General features: G+C 46.9%; 2 protein-coding genes across 5 annotated transcripts; one reads left to right on the forward strand and one right to left on the reverse strand.

Annotated features, from left to right (window-relative positions):
- Nucleotides 1–1,593: 1,593 nt before the first annotated feature.
- On the reverse strand, nt 1,594–5,278 carry NDUFB2 (NADH:ubiquinone oxidoreductase subunit B2). Its single transcript, XM_058022359.1, has 4 exons — nt 5,205–5,278; nt 4,973–5,117; nt 4,811–4,895; nt 1,594–4,397 (listed from the first exon to the last, which is right to left on the reverse strand). The coding sequence occupies exons 1-3, from the start codon at nt 5,276–5,278 to the stop codon at nt 4,821–4,823; spliced, it is 294 nt and encodes a 97-aa protein (XP_057878342.1). The 3' UTR covers nt 1,594–4,397; nt 4,811–4,820.
- A 351-nt stretch (nt 5,279–5,629) lies between these two features.
- Nucleotides 5,630–17,497, forward strand: LOC131082668 (uncharacterized protein C11orf16 homolog). 4 transcript variants are annotated; one of them, XM_058022746.1, is made up of 11 exons: nt 5,632–5,725; nt 6,546–6,874; nt 7,851–7,942; nt 8,125–8,302; nt 9,437–9,665; nt 10,246–10,814; nt 11,600–11,741; nt 12,874–13,118; nt 14,702–14,853; nt 15,292–15,547; nt 16,359–17,497. In XM_058022746.1, exons 2-10 carry the CDS (start codon nt 6,803–6,805, stop codon nt 15,539–15,541), a joined length of 1,929 nt encoding a protein of 642 aa, XP_057878729.1. In that variant the 5' UTR covers nt 5,632–5,725; nt 6,546–6,802; the 3' UTR covers nt 15,542–15,547; nt 16,359–17,497. The 4 variants fall into 4 exon arrangements, with proteins under 4 accessions (XP_057878733.1, XP_057878729.1, XP_057878731.1 ...); XM_058022750.1 differs by lacking the exon at nt 16,359–17,497 and having other exon boundaries at nt 5,630–5,725; nt 14,702–14,896; nt 15,292–15,369; XM_058022748.1 differs by lacking the exon at nt 7,851–7,942 and having other exon boundaries at nt 5,633–5,725.
- Nucleotides 17,498–18,166: the final 669 nt, after the last annotated feature.

Raw genomic sequence — 18,166 nt, forward strand, 5'->3', positions numbered from 1 at the left:
GGGAGTGGTCAGACACTGGAACAGGCTGCCCAGGGCAGTGGGCACAGCACCAAGCCTGACAGAGTTCAAGAAGCATCTGGACAATGCTCTCAGGCACATGGGGTGATTCTTGGGGTGTCCCGTGCAGGGCCGGAGTTGGACTTTGATGACCCTTGTGGGTCCCTTCCAACTCAGCATATTCTATGATGCTGTCATTCTTATCTAATCAATTATCAGAAGAGAAGAGCCAGATTGTTAAAATTAAAAAGTTTGCATTTAAGTTTCAAGGATGCTGACACAGAAGCTATTAAGTCAGCACCATGACAGCAGTAACTATGAACCTGTGGAAGGAGGAAGCTTTAAAAGCTGCAGAATACAGACTACACCAAGAGGGAATTCAGATGCAAACTAACTTCTCTCTTTTTTGGGGAAAGAGAGCTACCAAGATCCTCTGTTTGATGGTTTACACAGGGATCCCCAGAAGAGTTTTTGTAGTTTGCCAAATGATCATGTGCCTTTGCAACCTTAAAAAGTACAACAGAATGTAAACCAGGTGCTTTGTAACTAGAGCAGTGTCTTTGGTTTACATCTGCTGCAGTAGTTTTGTATATAGCTATCCCTGTAGGTAGGTAGTTTGGAGTTGGTCAACTCCTGTAAAGGAGCAGGGAGGGCAGAGAGCATTACCCAAAATACCTGTTAGCCTTTCAAAGCTAAGAACTGAAGGATACTGAATTTAGTTACAGTAAACCTGCTGCTTGAAATCTGCTCTATCAACAGGTAATGAGGTTCTTTTAACTTAAAAATAAGTCAGCCCTCCTTCCTTTCAAAGACACAGAGGTCTTGTTAAAGAAAGCTCCAAAGAGGCTCAAAGCTACACTCTTACAGTATCTTGGAATGAGATGGTAGATGGAGAATGAGAGCTAGATGAGGAGAAACTGGTGGCTAGCATTCATGTAATCAAGGTTCACATGTATCACACCATACAGTTAGTTCCTTGTCCCATAAAATGCTGTAAGTTTTGTTTCTGGAATGTCAGCAGCTTTCCTCACTGCTTCCCTGGGCCTCTTGCTGTTCAGTGATCACATCCCATTATTGCACATGAACTGTGGGAGATAGTAGGTGTCTTGTCAGCTGAGGGACAACCAGTGGGTGTGAATTTGATTTGTTCAAATTTCAAACTGGTTATGTAGACTTCTGGCAGTACCTACAAATCAGTGTCATATTTAACCTACTTGTCCATGAAGGACAGAATAATGGGTTTGGATATTATGCTTTTTCAGATCTTTTCCTTTTCTTCCTTGGGGCAGGACTTTTGGCATAACTGTAACTTACAAAGTTATGTCTACATGCACAGTTCATATAAGTTATTAGACCAATTTTAATTTGGGTTTGTTCCTTTTAAAAAACAAACAGTAAAAATGTTCTACTTACGTTCCAGGAATTATCTGGAATCCTTCTACCTACCCCAAGTTCTGCACTAAAAGTACATGTGATGGTCATTTTGTCTCGATTTTTTTTTGTTGTTGTTTCGGGGGGTGGAGGTGATTTTTAGGTTTGGTGGGGGCGTTGTGGTTTTTTGGGCTTTTCTTTTGTTTTGTTTATTTGTGTAGGAACTTCTAAACTACCTAATATTTGCTTCATAGCATCCAGCAGCAGTGTGTTCAGCTCACCCAGCCTCCTCAAGAGCCAATAGTGGCCTGTCCAGTCATTTTGTCTAGTTTGTCATGTTTGCAGCAGCTGTGCTTTAGAATAAGCCTAGTGTGATATTTACTTTTGAGCAAGTAAACCACAAAAAACTTTTTTGTTGTTTATTTGGGTTTGGAAGATGGTCAGGTTTTGTTTTGATAAGTGTCATTCTGTGTTGCATTTGTATATTCACCTTTGTTGAAGAGAAAATCCATCTGTGTGTTTGAGAGTTCAGTGGTATTTTAGGAGAAGAAATGAAGCCCATCACCTGGGCATGGATGTTGGATCTAGGGGGAAAAATGGACCAAACTTGGGTGTTGGGTTATTTGGGGATGGTGGGGGGTTGTGAGGGCATAATTTAAATTAACTCTGTCTAAAATAAAGTGTAAGTGCAATAAATGTGCTTTTTTATTCAAAGCTGTGAACCTTTAGAAAAAGAAAAACCACAAAAAAAGTCAACCAAAAAAAAAAGCACATCATTCTTTCATGAGCCTTGTGTCCTACCTGCCTCCCCTTCCTCCCCCTCTCCACACTTGTCAACTGACAGAAACATGACAGTGGCCAACTTGCATGTGTTGGCAACCCAAATTAAATTGCTGTTTGGGGCAAAGTCCCAAACAGGGGCAAGTCCTGCCCCCTACTTCTGTTCCACTCTTGAAATGCTCTTGGGCTCAGTGCTGCCCTGTGCTCTAGAGCAGGGTCTGTCCCTACCTGGGATGCAGGAGCCAGCCCATCTGCTCTGTGCTCATCCTGACTCCAAGGGCAGAGCTCCTCCCGGCCCTCCCTTCTCCAGGTGGGTGTAATGCAGGCTCTGCTGGGCTGGGCAGTGACTTTGCTCTGCAGCAATTGCAAAAGGATCAGCCATCAGCTGCCTGATGGGATCCCCTCTCCCTGCCCCAACACACACACACACACACACATGCAGGCTGGCCACTGCTGCCTGTGTGACTCTGCCTTGTTCAGCAGGAGCAGGTGTAGCTGTGTGCAAGCTGTTGTGCATTACTTGCACTGTCTCTCTTTCTTACTTGAGCACAGGCTGCTTTTCCTAGATTAGGAAAGGGGCACAGGTGTCCCGGGCTGCCCAGGGGAGCCCCAGGCATTGAGCAGTGATGGAAGGGGTAGCACTCACTGGTTGGACCCTCTGGGGGAGTAAGAGAGGACTGGCTTGTTTAAAGTGTATAGATACCCGGATCTATATCCTTTAAACTTTATTATTTTTATATATAGTTGAGACAATGGCATTACCTCATAATACAGAGGCTTGTTTATGAGAGGCAAAGTACATAGTAAGGAGAGGAAAGGGAAATTTATATACAGATTTAATTTCTTTTGTTTGTTTGTTCCTTAGTGCAATGAAATGTATGTCCCACCACTTTAAACTCTCTGCTAACACATTCCTTTCAGCTATATTCTTTTTTTCTTTTGACCACCAGAGGTTTGCAAGGGGCTTATGACTGCAAAGTAGAAGGTCCAGTCTGGTTACTTAAAAAAAAAAAAAAACCAACCCATTGTGTTAGTAGATTTCCATAGCTGCTTTTTAAAATCTACAATGGAGTAATTGTTTCAAAACTTGTATTTATTTTTTAATTCATAACAAAATGTTTATTTTTGGTTTCCTGTTAGGTAGGTCATGGCAACTCCCCTTCGTTCCTTCTCAAGTTTCCCCTGTAATTGCCAATACAACTTATTTTTCTTGTTTGTTCCTTCTCCCTTTACTTTTGTTGTCCCTTCATTTGTACTTTGGAGTTTTTCTCATGTAAATTTGTACAATGGGAAATATTGTCCAGTTTGGTTAGAGAGCATGGAGACTTAAAACATATTAAAATTTGATAGCTGAATTCAGATTGAAGAAAACTATTTCAGTGTAAAGTTATTTAAAGAACTCTGTATTATATGAAAGGCAAAAAGTTCTATGTACTTGATGTGAATATGAGAATACTGCTATAATAAAGATTGACTGCATGGAAAAGTCTGAAGGAGATTGTTTATTGTGTCATGCATGACTCCTCTCCACAAAGTTGGAGGGGTGCAACTCAGGTGGTTAAGGGGAGTGAAAAAGTTTAGGATATAACTCTGGAAGGGGAGAAGAATAAAAAATAAAACCAAGGGATTCCTGCAGTGTAACCCTCCCTCCCTCCCTTCATCTTAAACTGGATCACTGCCTCCTTGACTGCTGTGCTGAGCCCTAAGGCATTTTTACCTTTAATATTCTGAACTTTTATATTCCCAAGGGGAGTTTTCCTTCATCCTGGGAAAAGGCTGGCACCATCTGGTCTGGGTTCTCTTCTGGGTAAATTCTCCGGCTTCTATGGCAATTTCCCCTCACCTCTTCACTGGTTATTCAGCAGAGCCTTTACTGATAAGACTGTTGCCTGCCATGCACTCATGGACCTTATTTCTTGGGGCAAGCACATTCTCTATCAAGCAGGCATTACAGAAGCTCACGTGTATCCAAGTACTACAACTTTAAAGCTGTCATGGTCATTTTCCAAGAATTCTACTTAAAATAGGAAAAAATTACAGTTCAGCTTAGACTTTGTTTACAGTTTTATTCACATAAGGACCCAGGAGCCAAAGATTTGGTTCCAGGGGCCTCAGTTAGTTCCAGGAACCTGAAAATAACAGAAGAAAAACCTGAGAACTGTTTCGCTCATCATTTTCCCACCACGCAGAGCAGAAGAAGGACCTCCTCAATGCTCCCTTCAGCAGTAGTTGGAGCTTTTGGTTTAGAGCTGTAATGCGTGACACAAAAGCTTAAAAAAAGAACCGGAAACAAGCAAAAGCCTAAAACATTTAAGGGGACATCTGGACAGATGTCTCTAGAAACAGAGCATGTCTTTGAAGTTAGCTAATGCTGAGTCTACACAACACCATGAATAAAATAATTTAGAACCCGAACCAGGTAAGCTACATCTCCTAACAAACTCGGTTGTTACAGTGCAGCCTTATTTTGCCAAAACCGGGCTCCCTGGTCTCAGAGAGCCGAGACACGCGTGTGTAGGCCATGAGCAGTGCGGACACGGCCTCCCGCAGCGCCGAGGCTGGGCGGGTTTGCCCTGGGCAGTGCTGGGAGCAGGCTCCCTGCAGCGGGAGCAGCCGGGCACGGTGCCCGGGGCGGAGCGGGGAGAGGTGACCGGAGCCGTACCGGTGTGCTGCTATTCCTCATCGTCCGGGGGGATGCCGAGCTCCTCGTCCGTCCAGGCCGAAGCGTCGGGATACGGGAAATGTCCCTGCGAGAGAGGCCCGTCAGAGGCGTCCTACCTGCCCGGCCCGCGCCCCCCGCCCCCGGCCGCCGCGCCGGCCTCACCAGCACCATGTCCGAGTTGTGCCAGAACTGCCAGAGGATCCAGAACCACATGAAGCCGGTGAGCGCCTCGCCTCGGATCACCTGCGCCCGCGTCAGCTCCGGGAACTGCCGGTACCGCGGCGGGATGTGCACCCCGCCGCCCGCGCTGCAATACAGCACGGCCCCGCCTCACTCCGGGCCCCGCCGGCCCCGGCCCGCCCGCCTGCCCCGCTGCCCGGCCCGCCCCGCTCACCGCCGCCGCCCGGGCACGGCGGCCCCGGTCCGCAGCAGCCGCCCCGCCGCTCGGCCCAGCGCCGCCACCACCATGGCCGTGCCCAATGTCACCCGCACCGCCCAGCAACGGCCCCGCCGATTGGCGCGGCCGCCGCCTTCCGGGGCGGGGACAGCCCGCGGCACCGGGGTATCCCGGGAAACAGAGAGAGCCCGGGGCTCGGGGGTATCCTGGGACAGGAGACAGCCCGCGGCACCGGGGTATCCCGGGAAACAGAGAGAGCCCGGGGCTCGGGGGTATCCTGGGACAGGAGACAGCCCGCGGCACCGGGGTATCCCGGGAAACAGAGAGAGCCCGGGGCTCGGGGGTATCCTGGGACAGGAGACAGCCCGCGGCACGGGGGTATCCCGGGAAACAGAGAGCCCGGGGCTCGGGGGTATCCTGGGAAAGGAGACAGCCCGCGGCACCGGGGTATCCCGGGAAACTGAGAGAGCCCGGGGCTCGGGGGTATCCTGGGACAGGAGACAGCCCGCGGCACCGGGGTATCCCGGGAAACTGAGAGAGCCCGGGGCTCAGAGATATCCCGGGAAAGGGAGACAGCCCGGAGCACGGAAGGGTCCTGGCGCCCGGGGACAGCACGCACTGCCCCCACACATCTGCCCTCACTCCCCTCAGCACTTGGGAGCGCCGGGGCGGCACCACGGGCGGGTTTTCCGTGAGTTCTCCCTAAAGTTGGCGTCGCCCATGGGGGGCACAGAGCCGGGCGAGCTCCCCAGCCCAGCCGCTGCTTTTTTGGGGGGGGGGGGGGGGTGGCGAGAAGGTGGCTCCAGCTGGTGGTGGTTAAGGAAGGGGCAGAAGGAGCAGCGCTTCCCGCTATCCATGTCGGGGCAGCCGGGCAGTCCAGCCCAGGCAGTCCGGTAGCGGAGCAGCGGGGCACTGGCGGTGTCCCGGCGGGGCCAGGATGCGGGGCTCGCCCTCGGGGCCTGGATGCGGAGTCCGCCCTCAGGAGCGGGATCCAGGGCTCTCCCTTAGGATCGGGATGCGGGACTCTCCCTCAGGATCGGGATGCGGGGCTCGCCCTCGGGGCCGGGATGCGGGGCTCGCCCTCGGGGCCGGGATGCGGGGCTCGCCCTCGGGGCCGGGATGCGGGGCTCCCCCTCAGGGCCGGGATGCGGGGCTCGCCCTCGGGGCCGGGCTGTCCCGGGGGAAGCAGCTGGTGCGGAGCCTCTTCCCCCTCTCTGGGCCGGCCGCCGGAGCGGGAACACAGGGGCGGCCCCTCGGCATAGAAACAGCCAATACAGAATTCCCACCTGAGCATCTGAGAGAGTTTTGTTCTTCTCTCCCGCTTTCCCTCTCCCACAGGTGTTACAGCGGTGTGCCTGCCTGTCTATTGCTCGCTCAGCAGTGTTCCTGGAGCTGAGCCCGGTTTCAGTCGCGGCACTTTGAGGAGGATGGAAAACCCAGCCTGCCGGTGGGTGGATCTGTTCACCGGTATATGGCAGAGCAAGGGCTGGAGGAATTCTGCCAACTTCTTGTGGAGAACCCATTGCATCCAGTAATGCATATTGGTATACCTTATGGGACACTGAAGTGATCACAAAAGAAGCAAGCAAAAATTAATGGAGGAAGTACCCAGGCTATCAGGAGGGTCCCATCAAGGAATCCAGCACTCCCCTATTCCTCCTGACAAGGTATGATGCCAATGTAAGATTAATCCACACTTGTAGTTCCTGCTGAATCTTTATTGGATTCTTCTCCACAATGAACTGGAGAAGAGTTTCTGTGACCCTCCTGAAGGTATTTTAAATAATCAATAATACCTTCTCCATTTGTTAACACTCCGAACACCTAACATCCTCAGCTGAAGCAGCAGTGGATAGCCTTGTAGTTAAGGAATTTTAATTTCCCTGCTCATCTGAGCCATTTTCAGCAGCAGTTTACAAGGAATAGCAGCAAACTTTTCAACCAGTTTTTATTTATCAAGTCAACGTGTTGCAACCCTGCAATGTGCTCCATACGAAGTTTATGTTTTTCCATAAAAGCTGAATGATGTGATAAAAAGTTCATTATTTTATTGCCAGCTTTGCCTTCCAACTGCCTTGTATTTTGTCTTTGTGCCTTGGAGTCACTGGCATTCTGTTGTCCTTGTGTCCTTGTTCTCAAGCATCCCATGTTTCCCATCTCATTCAGGCTGGATGTCTCCACTGCTGGCTTTGACCTGCAGAGGCAAATTTGTCCCCCTAGACAGAACTCCCACTTTCTTCACTCTCCCTTGACTTCAGGTCCTTTCATTGACCTTTCAGCTTTGTTTGCCAGGGGAGCTTGGAAGCTGTGTCAGCAGCAGCAGCAGCAGTGCACATGTGGCCACTGGCTGCCCACCCCTGCTACACACCCAGCTGCTGAATAGAAGCCAGGTGCAAGGGGGGTTTATCATATAGTTCTTTTTTTAATGTTCCTTCTTTCCAAACTTCTTCTCAAAATCAAAACCATTTGTGATGAATTTATAGATAAGCAGCATAATACCACAAGACATGGTGGAAGAATTATGAAGAGAAGTAATAAACTGAAAGTAAATTTCAACTTTGTAGACAATATTCCTGTTTAAGGATTTAAATGTTCAAAAATCATGCTCATTTTCTGTTTCCATCTCCTCCTTCCCCCTTCCAGGTAAGCTCCACATCCATCCCACGTGTCCAGTGCTGCCACACAGCTAATAAAGATTCCTGTAGCTCTCTGCTGCCAAGATGTCCAGTAACACAGTAAGCTCATAATATATAGGTGGGTCATTGGAAAAGCAGAGAAGGAAAAGCTGGGAAACAAAGGCAGTTATTGCAGGGTGGGGCTTTTGTCCCATGTTGATTTAGTTTGTTTGCACTGCAGTAAGCTGCAGAGTATCTGCTGCCGAGCTTTCCATTAATTCTTGTATTTTCATTTTCCACAGCTGTCATGTCTGTGCCTGGAACCCAGGTCCCTTTTGCATGCCCTTGATACTCTCAGCCAAAAGGAATTTCAGGGGTTTATCCCTGGAGGCTTCCCGTGTGCTGAGGGGAGCTCGTGTGCTGGCAAGGAGAGAAACTGATGGCTGTTACTACCTGGGCCACATTGTCCAGGAGGTGGAGGTAACTCTTGATTGGGAGCATGCCTGGAAGAGCATGTATGGGTTTTTTTCTTCTGTTTTTCCCATACTCACCCTTGCTGTGGGCTGCCCCTCCAGTGTTACAGTGCATTCCTAGCCACTGTTGCCTCCCCACACCCTGTTTTCATCTGTTACCTGGTGCTGTCTGGCTGTTTGCTGTGAAGAGTCCTGCAAGTAAGAACAGCCTGGAGACCAATCTGGTTTTGTAGATATAATGAGTTTTTATTCAGAGACAGACAAAACAGGTCCTTTATCCCTACTGTCTACTTTTGCCCAGCCTAGCAGCAGAGTTAGTTAGCTGAACAGCAGCTAGTAATCCAAAATGTTTGTCTCCAGGGTCCACTTCCTCTTTACCAAACTGAGAGCTTTCCTCATTCTTTTCCATCTATGTTTCTGGGAATTGTGAGATGATTTTGGATGCCAGACGGAAAATCCCCCCTGCTGGTTTTCTGTTAAAATCCAGTTCATTTTGCAGGTTAGTTAAATAATTTTGGTGCTAGTATAGGTGAGGATGTGTGTGAGCTTCAGTGTGGGGTAGAACAGACTGGGACAGCTACAGGCACAAGTGACATCAGTTGGAGCTGATTTGTGTATTTGTGTATTATTTGTGTAACTGCACTCAGAGATCTGCAGACAAGGCTGAGATTCTGGCAGTAGATCTTGCCCTCACTTGCTGCTGAAGGTTCCAATTAAAGTATTTAAATTTATGACAGTTGTGGCTTTTTACTGCTTTGTTACCCTTCTGATTGCTGAAGGATTGTTTTTTATCCTTCTGATTGCGGTGAACTGCATCATACACAGTTTATTTTGGCTGCTCTTTTTCCTGTGGGGATTTTCCTGGTAGATTCTGCCTTAGCCTGCTGATTGTGTTCTTACTAAAATCTAACTCCAAAGTGAAAGGAAGAAAAAACCTGTCAGCCCCTTAAGCCCCAGCTTTTTATTTACTTTTGAAGGGGTATGGACACAGTACAGTGAAACCCTGGTAGAAGAGGAAAGCTGCATTCCCAAATCACATTCCACTTCCTGGGATTTCTGCCACTTCCCTCTTAGCACTTAAGCTTTGCTGTTAACTGCACCTTGCAGATTGCCTTGCACACCACGTGTTCTCCTCTTGCAGGGCTCCAGGGAAGGCTTTTTAGTTGAGTTTGACCAAAGTGGGGCTCTGAAGGGCAGGCTCCAGCGAGGCCAGCAGGAAACGCCGCTCTATGACATTGTGCACTACGAGGATGCCCGGCGACAGCCTCTTGCTCCAGGGGACAGGGTCTTGGCACCATGGGAGGCTCCAGCCAAACGTTTTGGCCCTGGCACTGTGCTGAGGGTTGTGGAGAACACAGAGGCACCTTCAGGTACCTGCTTTGGCTGTTTTGGTTTTCTTAGCAGCACTGGACTCACCATGGGAGCTGGTCACTGCGGGGAGGAGATCAAGCTCCAGCATGGAAAATTTACCTCCTGCTGCTTGGGTTCTCTACATTCTGTTCTTATTGTTGGCACTAAGCCATCTTTTCAGGGTCAGAATTAATGCAGATCACAGGATTTGCCTTTGCTTTGTTCTGTGGGTGAAAACTTCCTAAAAAGCTAGGGGTTTGGGATAGCACCCTCCCAACACAAATCAAAAACCTTTCCTGATCCTCCTGAGGATCACCTGATTATCTGTTAGTCTGCTTTTCTGCTATTTCAGGGTAAAATCCCTGGTAAAATACCTGCTGTGGCAAGTGAGATTTTTTTTTTATATCTTCTGTCTCCTTGCAGGAAATTCAAGAGAAAGTCAAATTTTAAACATGTAAAGAATAAAGTCATGAAAGTTGTTACAGAATTGTCTGAAGCACAAGTCATTACTTTTACCTCCTGCTCTCTATGAGATAAATCACACAGATTGACATGCTGCTAATCCATTACTTGCCTTTTTTTTTTTCCCAATATGCTCAGCACACAATGAGAGGGGAGTGCTTGTGAATTTCTGGAATGGGCAGACTAAGGAGGTGTCTTCTGCCCAAGCTCTGCGCATTCCCGTGCCCCTGAGCGAACGCATCATCCTGGAGCTGCAGATGCCTTTAGCAGCCAGGCAGATGGTGGTGGATTCAAGCTTGGATTACCCTTACCTTGTGGCACCAGGTTACAGAGCCTCAGGGCACTACAGACAGGGTCACCTGGGCCTGGGCCGCTGCCCAGAGGCTCTGTATTCCACTCATCCCTGTGCAAAGTGCAGCTGGGGGTGCACCTCGCTTCCCCAGGGCTGCCTTGGAGCCTGGGAACACACATGGCCTGCAGAGTGCAAAGTGCAGCAGGAAAACACCTTCAGCCCCAGAGCAAGCCTCACTGAAGACAAGCTCAGCAAGAAAATAGAACAGGAACTGTCTGAATTGAGGATTGCTTCTTCAGAAAGTGTTTCCAGAGAGGAAGAGAAAAAGGAAGAGAAGAGATTAGAGACAGAAAACATTCCAGAAGATGTTAGGTCCTCTTTGGAAGAGGACCATGAGGTTATAGAAACTGAGAAGGTAAATAATGGTTCACCCTGGTTCTTCTGTTAATAAATGGTCTGGTAATTGTGTAATTATCTGCTTTGCTACTGCAAGTTTACTACCCTTGGTACCAAGCTAGAGGTTTAAGGCCTGCTCCTTATGCCTTCCTGCTAAAGAATGGGGAGACTTTGCACTGCCTTCCTTTGACTGGGGTCAGGTCATTGTCAATAATCTGTCATTGTCCCTGGCTGGAACAGGCTGTTAACTGCACCTTGCAGATTGCCTTGCACACCACGTGTTCTCCTCTTGCATCCATGGATGCAGAATATGAGAAGTGTTGCACAGCCCAGTCCCTCTACATTCTGCTTCTGTATGAGGGAGGTAAAGGCAAAAAAAGGAAAAAGTGTCAGAAGACTTGACACTGGATAAGGATTACAGTAGGGATTGTTCCCTACCAAGGCAGTCTCTTGCATGATTCTTTTAACATACTTCACCCTGTTAGAGGTGTCCCCTCTCCCAGTCAAGGACCACAAAAGACTTATTTAGTCCTCAGCAGCTGATTTGGTGCTTGTGAGCAGGGCACTGGGTGAGGATCAGTAAGGAGGAGGTTCATGTGCACCAGCACCTCCATTGCTCTGCAAGGGTTAGAATCCAAACTCTGGCACATGCCAGGAGCAGGCCTGTCTTTCAGAATATGTTTTTTCTTCATTCTCTCTTAAACTTCAGTTACAACTTAAGATCTTATGCTGTAAACTCATTAAATAATCATATTCTTTTCCTTATCAGGTCTGCATTATGGTTGCATTTCTTGTTCTTTCTAGGGCCCTCAGAGGGAGATGGCTCGTGCTGTGGTTGATGCTGCTGTCAACACAGACAGCTGGTTAGTGGAGACAGATCACAAGGAGGAAGCAGAGAGCAGACAGCAGGATGCTGAAACTGAAGCTAAATTTGAACATGATCGTGGTATTGGAACTGTAGCTCTTTTACCCAAACATAAGACTTAGCACATAATATCAGTGCAGGATAGCATCATGTATAAGATCTGTCACCATAATTCTTGGTGCTTTACAAAGAAATACCATAATGCCATCTTTATATATAGGTATTAATGGTGCTGTGGCTTGAGAAATTATTTATCTTCTCTCAAAGTGAAAGAATTTTCAGATGGAACTTGAGATTTTTGGGCTTTTACAGCTCAGCTACTGCAGTAGCAGCTTTTGGGGGTTTTTAACCTATATCATAGAGCTCAGTATAAATAAAAAATTCCTTACTTTAAAAATTGATCTTTAACATTAACAGTAACTGTGTATAGCAACAAGATTTCACCAGGACTTTTTTGCAAAACAATCCTCTTATCTGTGCTGAAAATTATTGCTTTATAATGTCACTGAGTGGAATTTTGTTCCTTGAACAGCCAAAAGGGGCTGGATCATGATTTTGAACAATTTCTTGCTGTTTTCAGCTTTGTGACAGTTGCAGACATCTAAAGAGAGGATCTGAAAGCCTGAAGCTTTCTCTGTTTTTGCTTTGTGACACTGCTGGAAGAGGGAGAATGAAAAGTCAAACAGGAGTACACATTGGCTCCCAGCTGGTGTTCCAGCACCATTCCATGCAGCAGCTGCCACTCAGGGCTGCCCTGTCCTTAGCAGGAGGGTGTGAGCAAACTCTGCTCCTCTTCTCACTTACCCAAAAGCTCTGTTAGCAGGGCTGTGCCTATTTAATGTCTCCTGTCTCTCAGCAGGATGTGAGCTCAGGCATTGCCCTATCAAAAGCTTTATCATTTTTACTCATTTCAGAGCAGTTCATGCCAGTCTGTGGGATAAACAATCCTTTAGCCTGAGTAGCTGTAAGAAGTGCCAGGCAAAACTCAGTTTCCCAGGCCAAACCTCTAGCCTAAAGGCAATGGCAAGCTTGTTTCTGAAAAGCTGGGACCTCTTTTGTGAAGACTAAAAACTGTCCCACTTCCTTATAGGAAAATGTTATAAAATCCTTGCTTGAATATATTTCATATGAGCAGACCTTTTGTTCTTTTAATTTGCTTTCTTTTTATAAGCTTCCCATATTCTCATATGCCCTTGCCCTATTTATTTGAAAGGCTTTTTTGAGTCCAGAGTGGCAGAAGCTCCAGTCCAGCATTCCCAGAGGAGCCCTGCCATGGGAAGCAGTGCTTTGGTTCCTTTCAGGTGCCAGAGCTTCTTTGCCCAGGTGAATCAGTCACTGGAGAAAGACAGCCTGACCATCAGATCAGCCCTTTGTGGGCAGAGACCCCACAGTGCCACCCCCCTGCTGGCTGGGAGAGCCACACATCTCCCAAAGCTTCTGAGAGACAAAAACATCACAGTGAGTATTGAGGTTTAGTTCTTAGGATGAGCAGATTTGTTTATGTCATGTGAGAATGTTCTCTCCTTTGATCTTCCACAAAGGTTTTTGCTGCAACAGAAATTATGCCTGTGTAGAATAATGGTTATGCAGAAATAGAAATTTAAGGACTCCACTTCAGAGCCCTCGTTGTGCAGGACAGGGCACTTGTGGTATTTTTGCTCAGCACTTTTGGCAGAGTGTTTTTGTATGTTAGATATAATCTCTAAATAAGCTTCTCAGCCAGCTCTACTAGATAGTAAAAAAAAAAAAAAAACCAAACTCCTCTTTTACAGATACTGAAAGCAAAAAAGAGAAAGTTTAGGCAGGCATCTGAGGTCCACAGCAAAGAGTGCATGTTAGGGCAGGGGTGGAACTAGAAGTCTCCTGATCCTTGGGCTGGTACTTTACCTGCTGGAAAACATCATTTGTTCACCTCCCACCTACAAAACACCTTTGATTCTTTCTTTGATCTCTCCTTGTGTGTGTCATTAAACACACCCACAAGGTACATTTTTTTGCTAAGAATAGCAATACACTGGAGAACAAAGCTGTTTACAGCCCCTGGCAAGCCTTACAGATCAATGTGTTAAGAGAAACCAGTGAAAAGGCTGTGTAAGACTGGCAGGAACATTATTTGAAAGTCCTGTAGTGTTTTCCAGCTTGTGGTATTTGAGTTGTCCTCAGGAAAGCCCTGGATGGAAGGAGACATTCTGTTTGCAGAGGAGCAGCTGATAGCAGAAACATGCTGACTGCACTTGGGAATAGGAGGAAGCAGGATGCATTTGACAGAGGAAAATATTTTGGGGGAACTCTGTTCCAGCTCCACACAGCTCTAGCAATGGGAACTGGAGTACATGTCTAAAGATTTGATGGTGTTTACTTGCACTTTCCTCATAAAGGGCACTGTAAGGAGTACAAAAACAAATAAATATTTCACTGTGGCTGTGAAGAGAGGCCTTATGGGTGCTCCTTCATCTCTGTACATGGCACAGTGCATTTAAAAACACAGATCAGCAGCACTACAGCATTGAAATGAAGCTACTGCTGAAGAAACACAAAGACTGCTTGAGCATGGGTAGAAATCTCAGACAACAAAAGGTGAAGAGTTGGAATACCTGCAGAGAATTCAGGAATGTTCTGGGTTTGGCCAGATGGGGGCAGGTATTTCTCTTGCTAATAAAATCTAGTAAGGAATTTATGTTTTATGGTCAGAACCTGGATACTCCATCCAATCCAGAAGTTGACCCAAAAACTGGGGAGTTTTAAGCATTGGCTCAACACCAGAACAGCACAGCCTACTGACCTGTGGGGAACTCTTAAGACTGGATTTTCAGGCACCTGTTTGTTGATTAAGCCTACTGTTTTCTGCAGGTTTTAGCATCATACTCAGTACTTGTATGGATGGGAATCAACACTATGGGAATCACATTTGTGAGCCTTTGTAGCTTCTAGGCCTCAGGAGTGACATTAAAACTGGCTTCTTCTGGTTTTGTGTGCTTACAGTGTGCATTAGAAAAATACACTGCTGGGACTAAGGGTTCAGTTTGCATTTTATCTCACAGAAATCAATCCCTAGTGATGCATCTCAGAAGAGGTGGAAGGAGCTGGACTTCAGCAGAGCCAAGATTGAGCACAGAAGGTGGCAAGAAGAACAGAGGCAGCTGAAGAGGCAGCAGCAGCAAGAGGCAGATGGCACCCGCAGGGACAGCCAGAGGTGATGCTGGGCACTGACTGCTTTTTGTGCTAGAGGTTGGAAGGTTGGTAACATCTGCTCCCTGCTGCTCTCCCTCAGCCCCTGCACATCCCACCTGGTGCTTTTTGCTGGACTCTGCACAGGGGTCACAGTGGATCCCTACTGGGAATGCAATTGGTGCTGGAGGTGTGAGGGGTGGGTACACAGCATTATCTCCAAGGGCAAATTCCCTCCAGTCCTGCTCTCAGACCAAAAGTGCTGACATCAGGCACCAGCCCGTTTGGGGCTTTTGCTGCCTCTGTTCTGGACACAGGTTTAATCCTCATAACCTAACAAAGAGTCCTGGAATGTTAACTGAACACAGATTGCCAAAATATCTGCTTTGTGTCTTATGCACTGTCTTTCTTTTTTATTGCTCTTTCTTTATGAGAAATTTGAGCAATTTTGTTTTGGAAACAGGCAGCGATTGCATCAGAGAACATTGCAAGGGCTGGAGAAACAGCTGGAGCACAAAGAGAGAGCTTTGCAGCACATGGCACTGCTCCAGGCTGCTGAGGCTGAGAGGAGCAGGAAGGAATCCTGCTTTCCAGAGGAGGAGGAGGAGGAGAGGAAGGCAAGGCAGAGGCTTCAGCTCTTAAAGACACGGCGTTTGCAGAGAGAGGAGCTGCAGACCGAAAGCAACAACAGGAGCTGTGAACAAGAGAAATAAAGGCTGGTAAGAGTTCCAGATGTTATTTTCTTCTTCTGCCATGTTTCCAGCAGTGGAAGTGTATATACAAATATCTGGAGTATTTGTATATTTCACCTGTTTTACATGCAGTATAACTGTATCATTTAGAGATAAAAGGGGTAACCTTTTTTGGCATGTGTATAAAGATGAAAAGTGGAAATTAAAATTCCTTATCTCTACCACAAAAGAAGTCTTTCTGCATGCAAGAAATTAATTTCCATGGATTACATCCATTTCTGACTAGTGAGAATCATAGTACTGTAGGGTGATTTGGATTGTGTTCATCTAGTCCCAACCCCCCTGCCATGGGCAGGGACACCTCCCACTAGACCAGACTGCTCAGAACCCTCAGAACCCCCTGTCTAGTCTGCCAGGGATGGGGCATCCACAGCTTCTCTGGGCAACCTGTGCCAGTGCCTCTCCACCCCCACAGGAAAGAATTTATTCCTAATATCTAATCTAAGCCTACTCTTTTTCAGTTTAAAGCCATTACCCCTTGTCCCATCTCTCCACACCCTTGTAAAAAGTCCTTCTCCAGCTTTTGTTTCCCCTTTAGGCAATGGAAGGTGCTCTAAAATCTCCCCAGAGCCTTCTCTTCCTCAGGCTGAACAAGCCCAGCTCTCAGCCTGGCTCCATACAGAGGTGCTCCAGCCCTCTGAACATCTTTGTGATCCTCCTTTGGACTCACTCCAGTGGATCCATGTCCATGCTGGGGGCCCCAGAGCTGGACAGAGATGAGGAGTGAGGATGAAATTTGGCATGAAGGCTGACTGTAGTTTTGAATGTCTTTGTGTAGGAGTTGCTGAGGAGCAGAATGCAGTCACGGCAGGAAGTGCTGGAACAAGAATCCCAGGAGCAGGACAAACAGCAAAACCAGCACCAGGCTGCCAAAGTGAGAGTGTTCCAGAGGAGAGAGAGTTCTCATCTGAAGATGGAAAAAGAAGGCCAGAAGCTCTGTGCTCTCCAGCAGTACCTCAGGGAACAGAAGCTCCTGCTGCTCAGGGCATCCCTGCTCGAGTAAGGAAGCTGCACAGAGGGTGAGCAGGGCCTGGAGCAGTTCACAGACCTGCTGTGCCCTGTCACCTGTGAGTCAGTGTGACAGGTGGCATTTGGATTCCTGGAGAGGTCTCTAATGTCCCTTCTACTGCAGCCAGAGTGCACTTCCACTGCTCTGTCCTTCACCTGCCTTTCCTCCTGGGGTCACTGGCTCCCCCTCCCCTGAGAGGGAGCAGCAGGGCACATCTAGAGGCACTTTCTGCCTCAGAAAGGAGGGGTTTTAGTGCACTGCACCGTGGGGAGTGGAGGTGCCCAAGGAGAGGAGGAGGAGGTTAAGCTTGTCACATTCTGAAGTGTTCCCTCTTCCTCACATCATCTGAGGTACAAAATTCCCTGTGGCTGTGCCCAGGAAATGCACTGATCAGCTCTGGGTAACCAGAAATTTCAGCCAGGTATTTAGGAAAGGAGGATGGACATAGCAGAATTTATTTGCTGAAACAGTCAGAGCTATATGGAAATATCTTTATTTTACACAGAATTATGCTAAATTACAATGTATGTAAATATATGATCATATATATGATCAGCTCTGGGTAACCAGAAATTTCAGCCAGGTATTTAGGAAAGGAGAATGGGGCATAGCATAATTTACTTGCTGAAACAGTCAGAGCTATATGGAAATACCTTTATTTCACACAGAATTATGCTAAAATGAATACAATATTTGTGATACCTTGTTTCAAGTAATGCCTAGAACCAAACTAGATACAAAATTCAAATTTGGCCTGACATTCTGTATACACTTAGAAACATGATACACATTTTCTGGCACATTATAAAAATTTATGCCTCCTTCTAGAATATAGCAACAGTGATGATGGCAGTTTCTTAAAAAAAAAAAAAAAAAAAAAAAAAAAAGAACAAAGAAAAAAGTAAAAAGTAAAATGAAGAAAACTTGTAAAAGGGAGCTCCTTTGAAATCCTGCCAAATCTGAATGGCCAGCAGTTGCCAGGCAGTGTCAGACTGCATTCCTCCAGGGATAATAGAGAGGCTATGCCTTCAGCTTTTCCCTAAAAAGACCAAGTTAAGTCTCTCATCCAGATGTTTACAAACTACTCTGAGACCTTAATAGCTAAAATGGGTATTTTTAAACTTTAGGATCCATAATGTACGTGCGTGAGCCATCCTAAGATTTTGGCTTAAAGGAAAAAAAAGGGAAAAGGAAAGATGAACTTAAATAGAAGGTGAAGGCTTTAACAAACAAAATGTAAGGTCTGAAAAAAATGTAACTTGCTTCAGATTATGGAAACTACGTGTGAGGCACAGTTTTGTATTTTAGACATGAAATCCCATCATTTGGAACAGTTTCCAGTCTGTTGAGTGTCTGGGAAAGCTGGCTGGAATTTGCTCAGCAGGAACATGGATGGTTGTGTCCCATACCTGGGACACACCCTGCTGAGGGAACGTGGGTGCTGGTGGCACATGGAGATTTTCTTCAGGGTAATGTTTGGGGGGTTTCTGGCTTCTCCTCTTGTTTGAGTTCTCTTTTACATAAAATCTTGTGCTGGTTAGGACAATGCTCTGCCTGCTTATGACTCTAGTTAGAGT

This window comes from Melospiza georgiana, chromosome 4 (assembly GCF_028018845.1).
Source record: "Melospiza georgiana isolate bMelGeo1 chromosome 4, bMelGeo1.pri, whole genome shotgun sequence".
Lineage (NCBI taxonomy): Eukaryota > Metazoa > Chordata > Aves > Passeriformes > Passerellidae > Melospiza > Melospiza georgiana.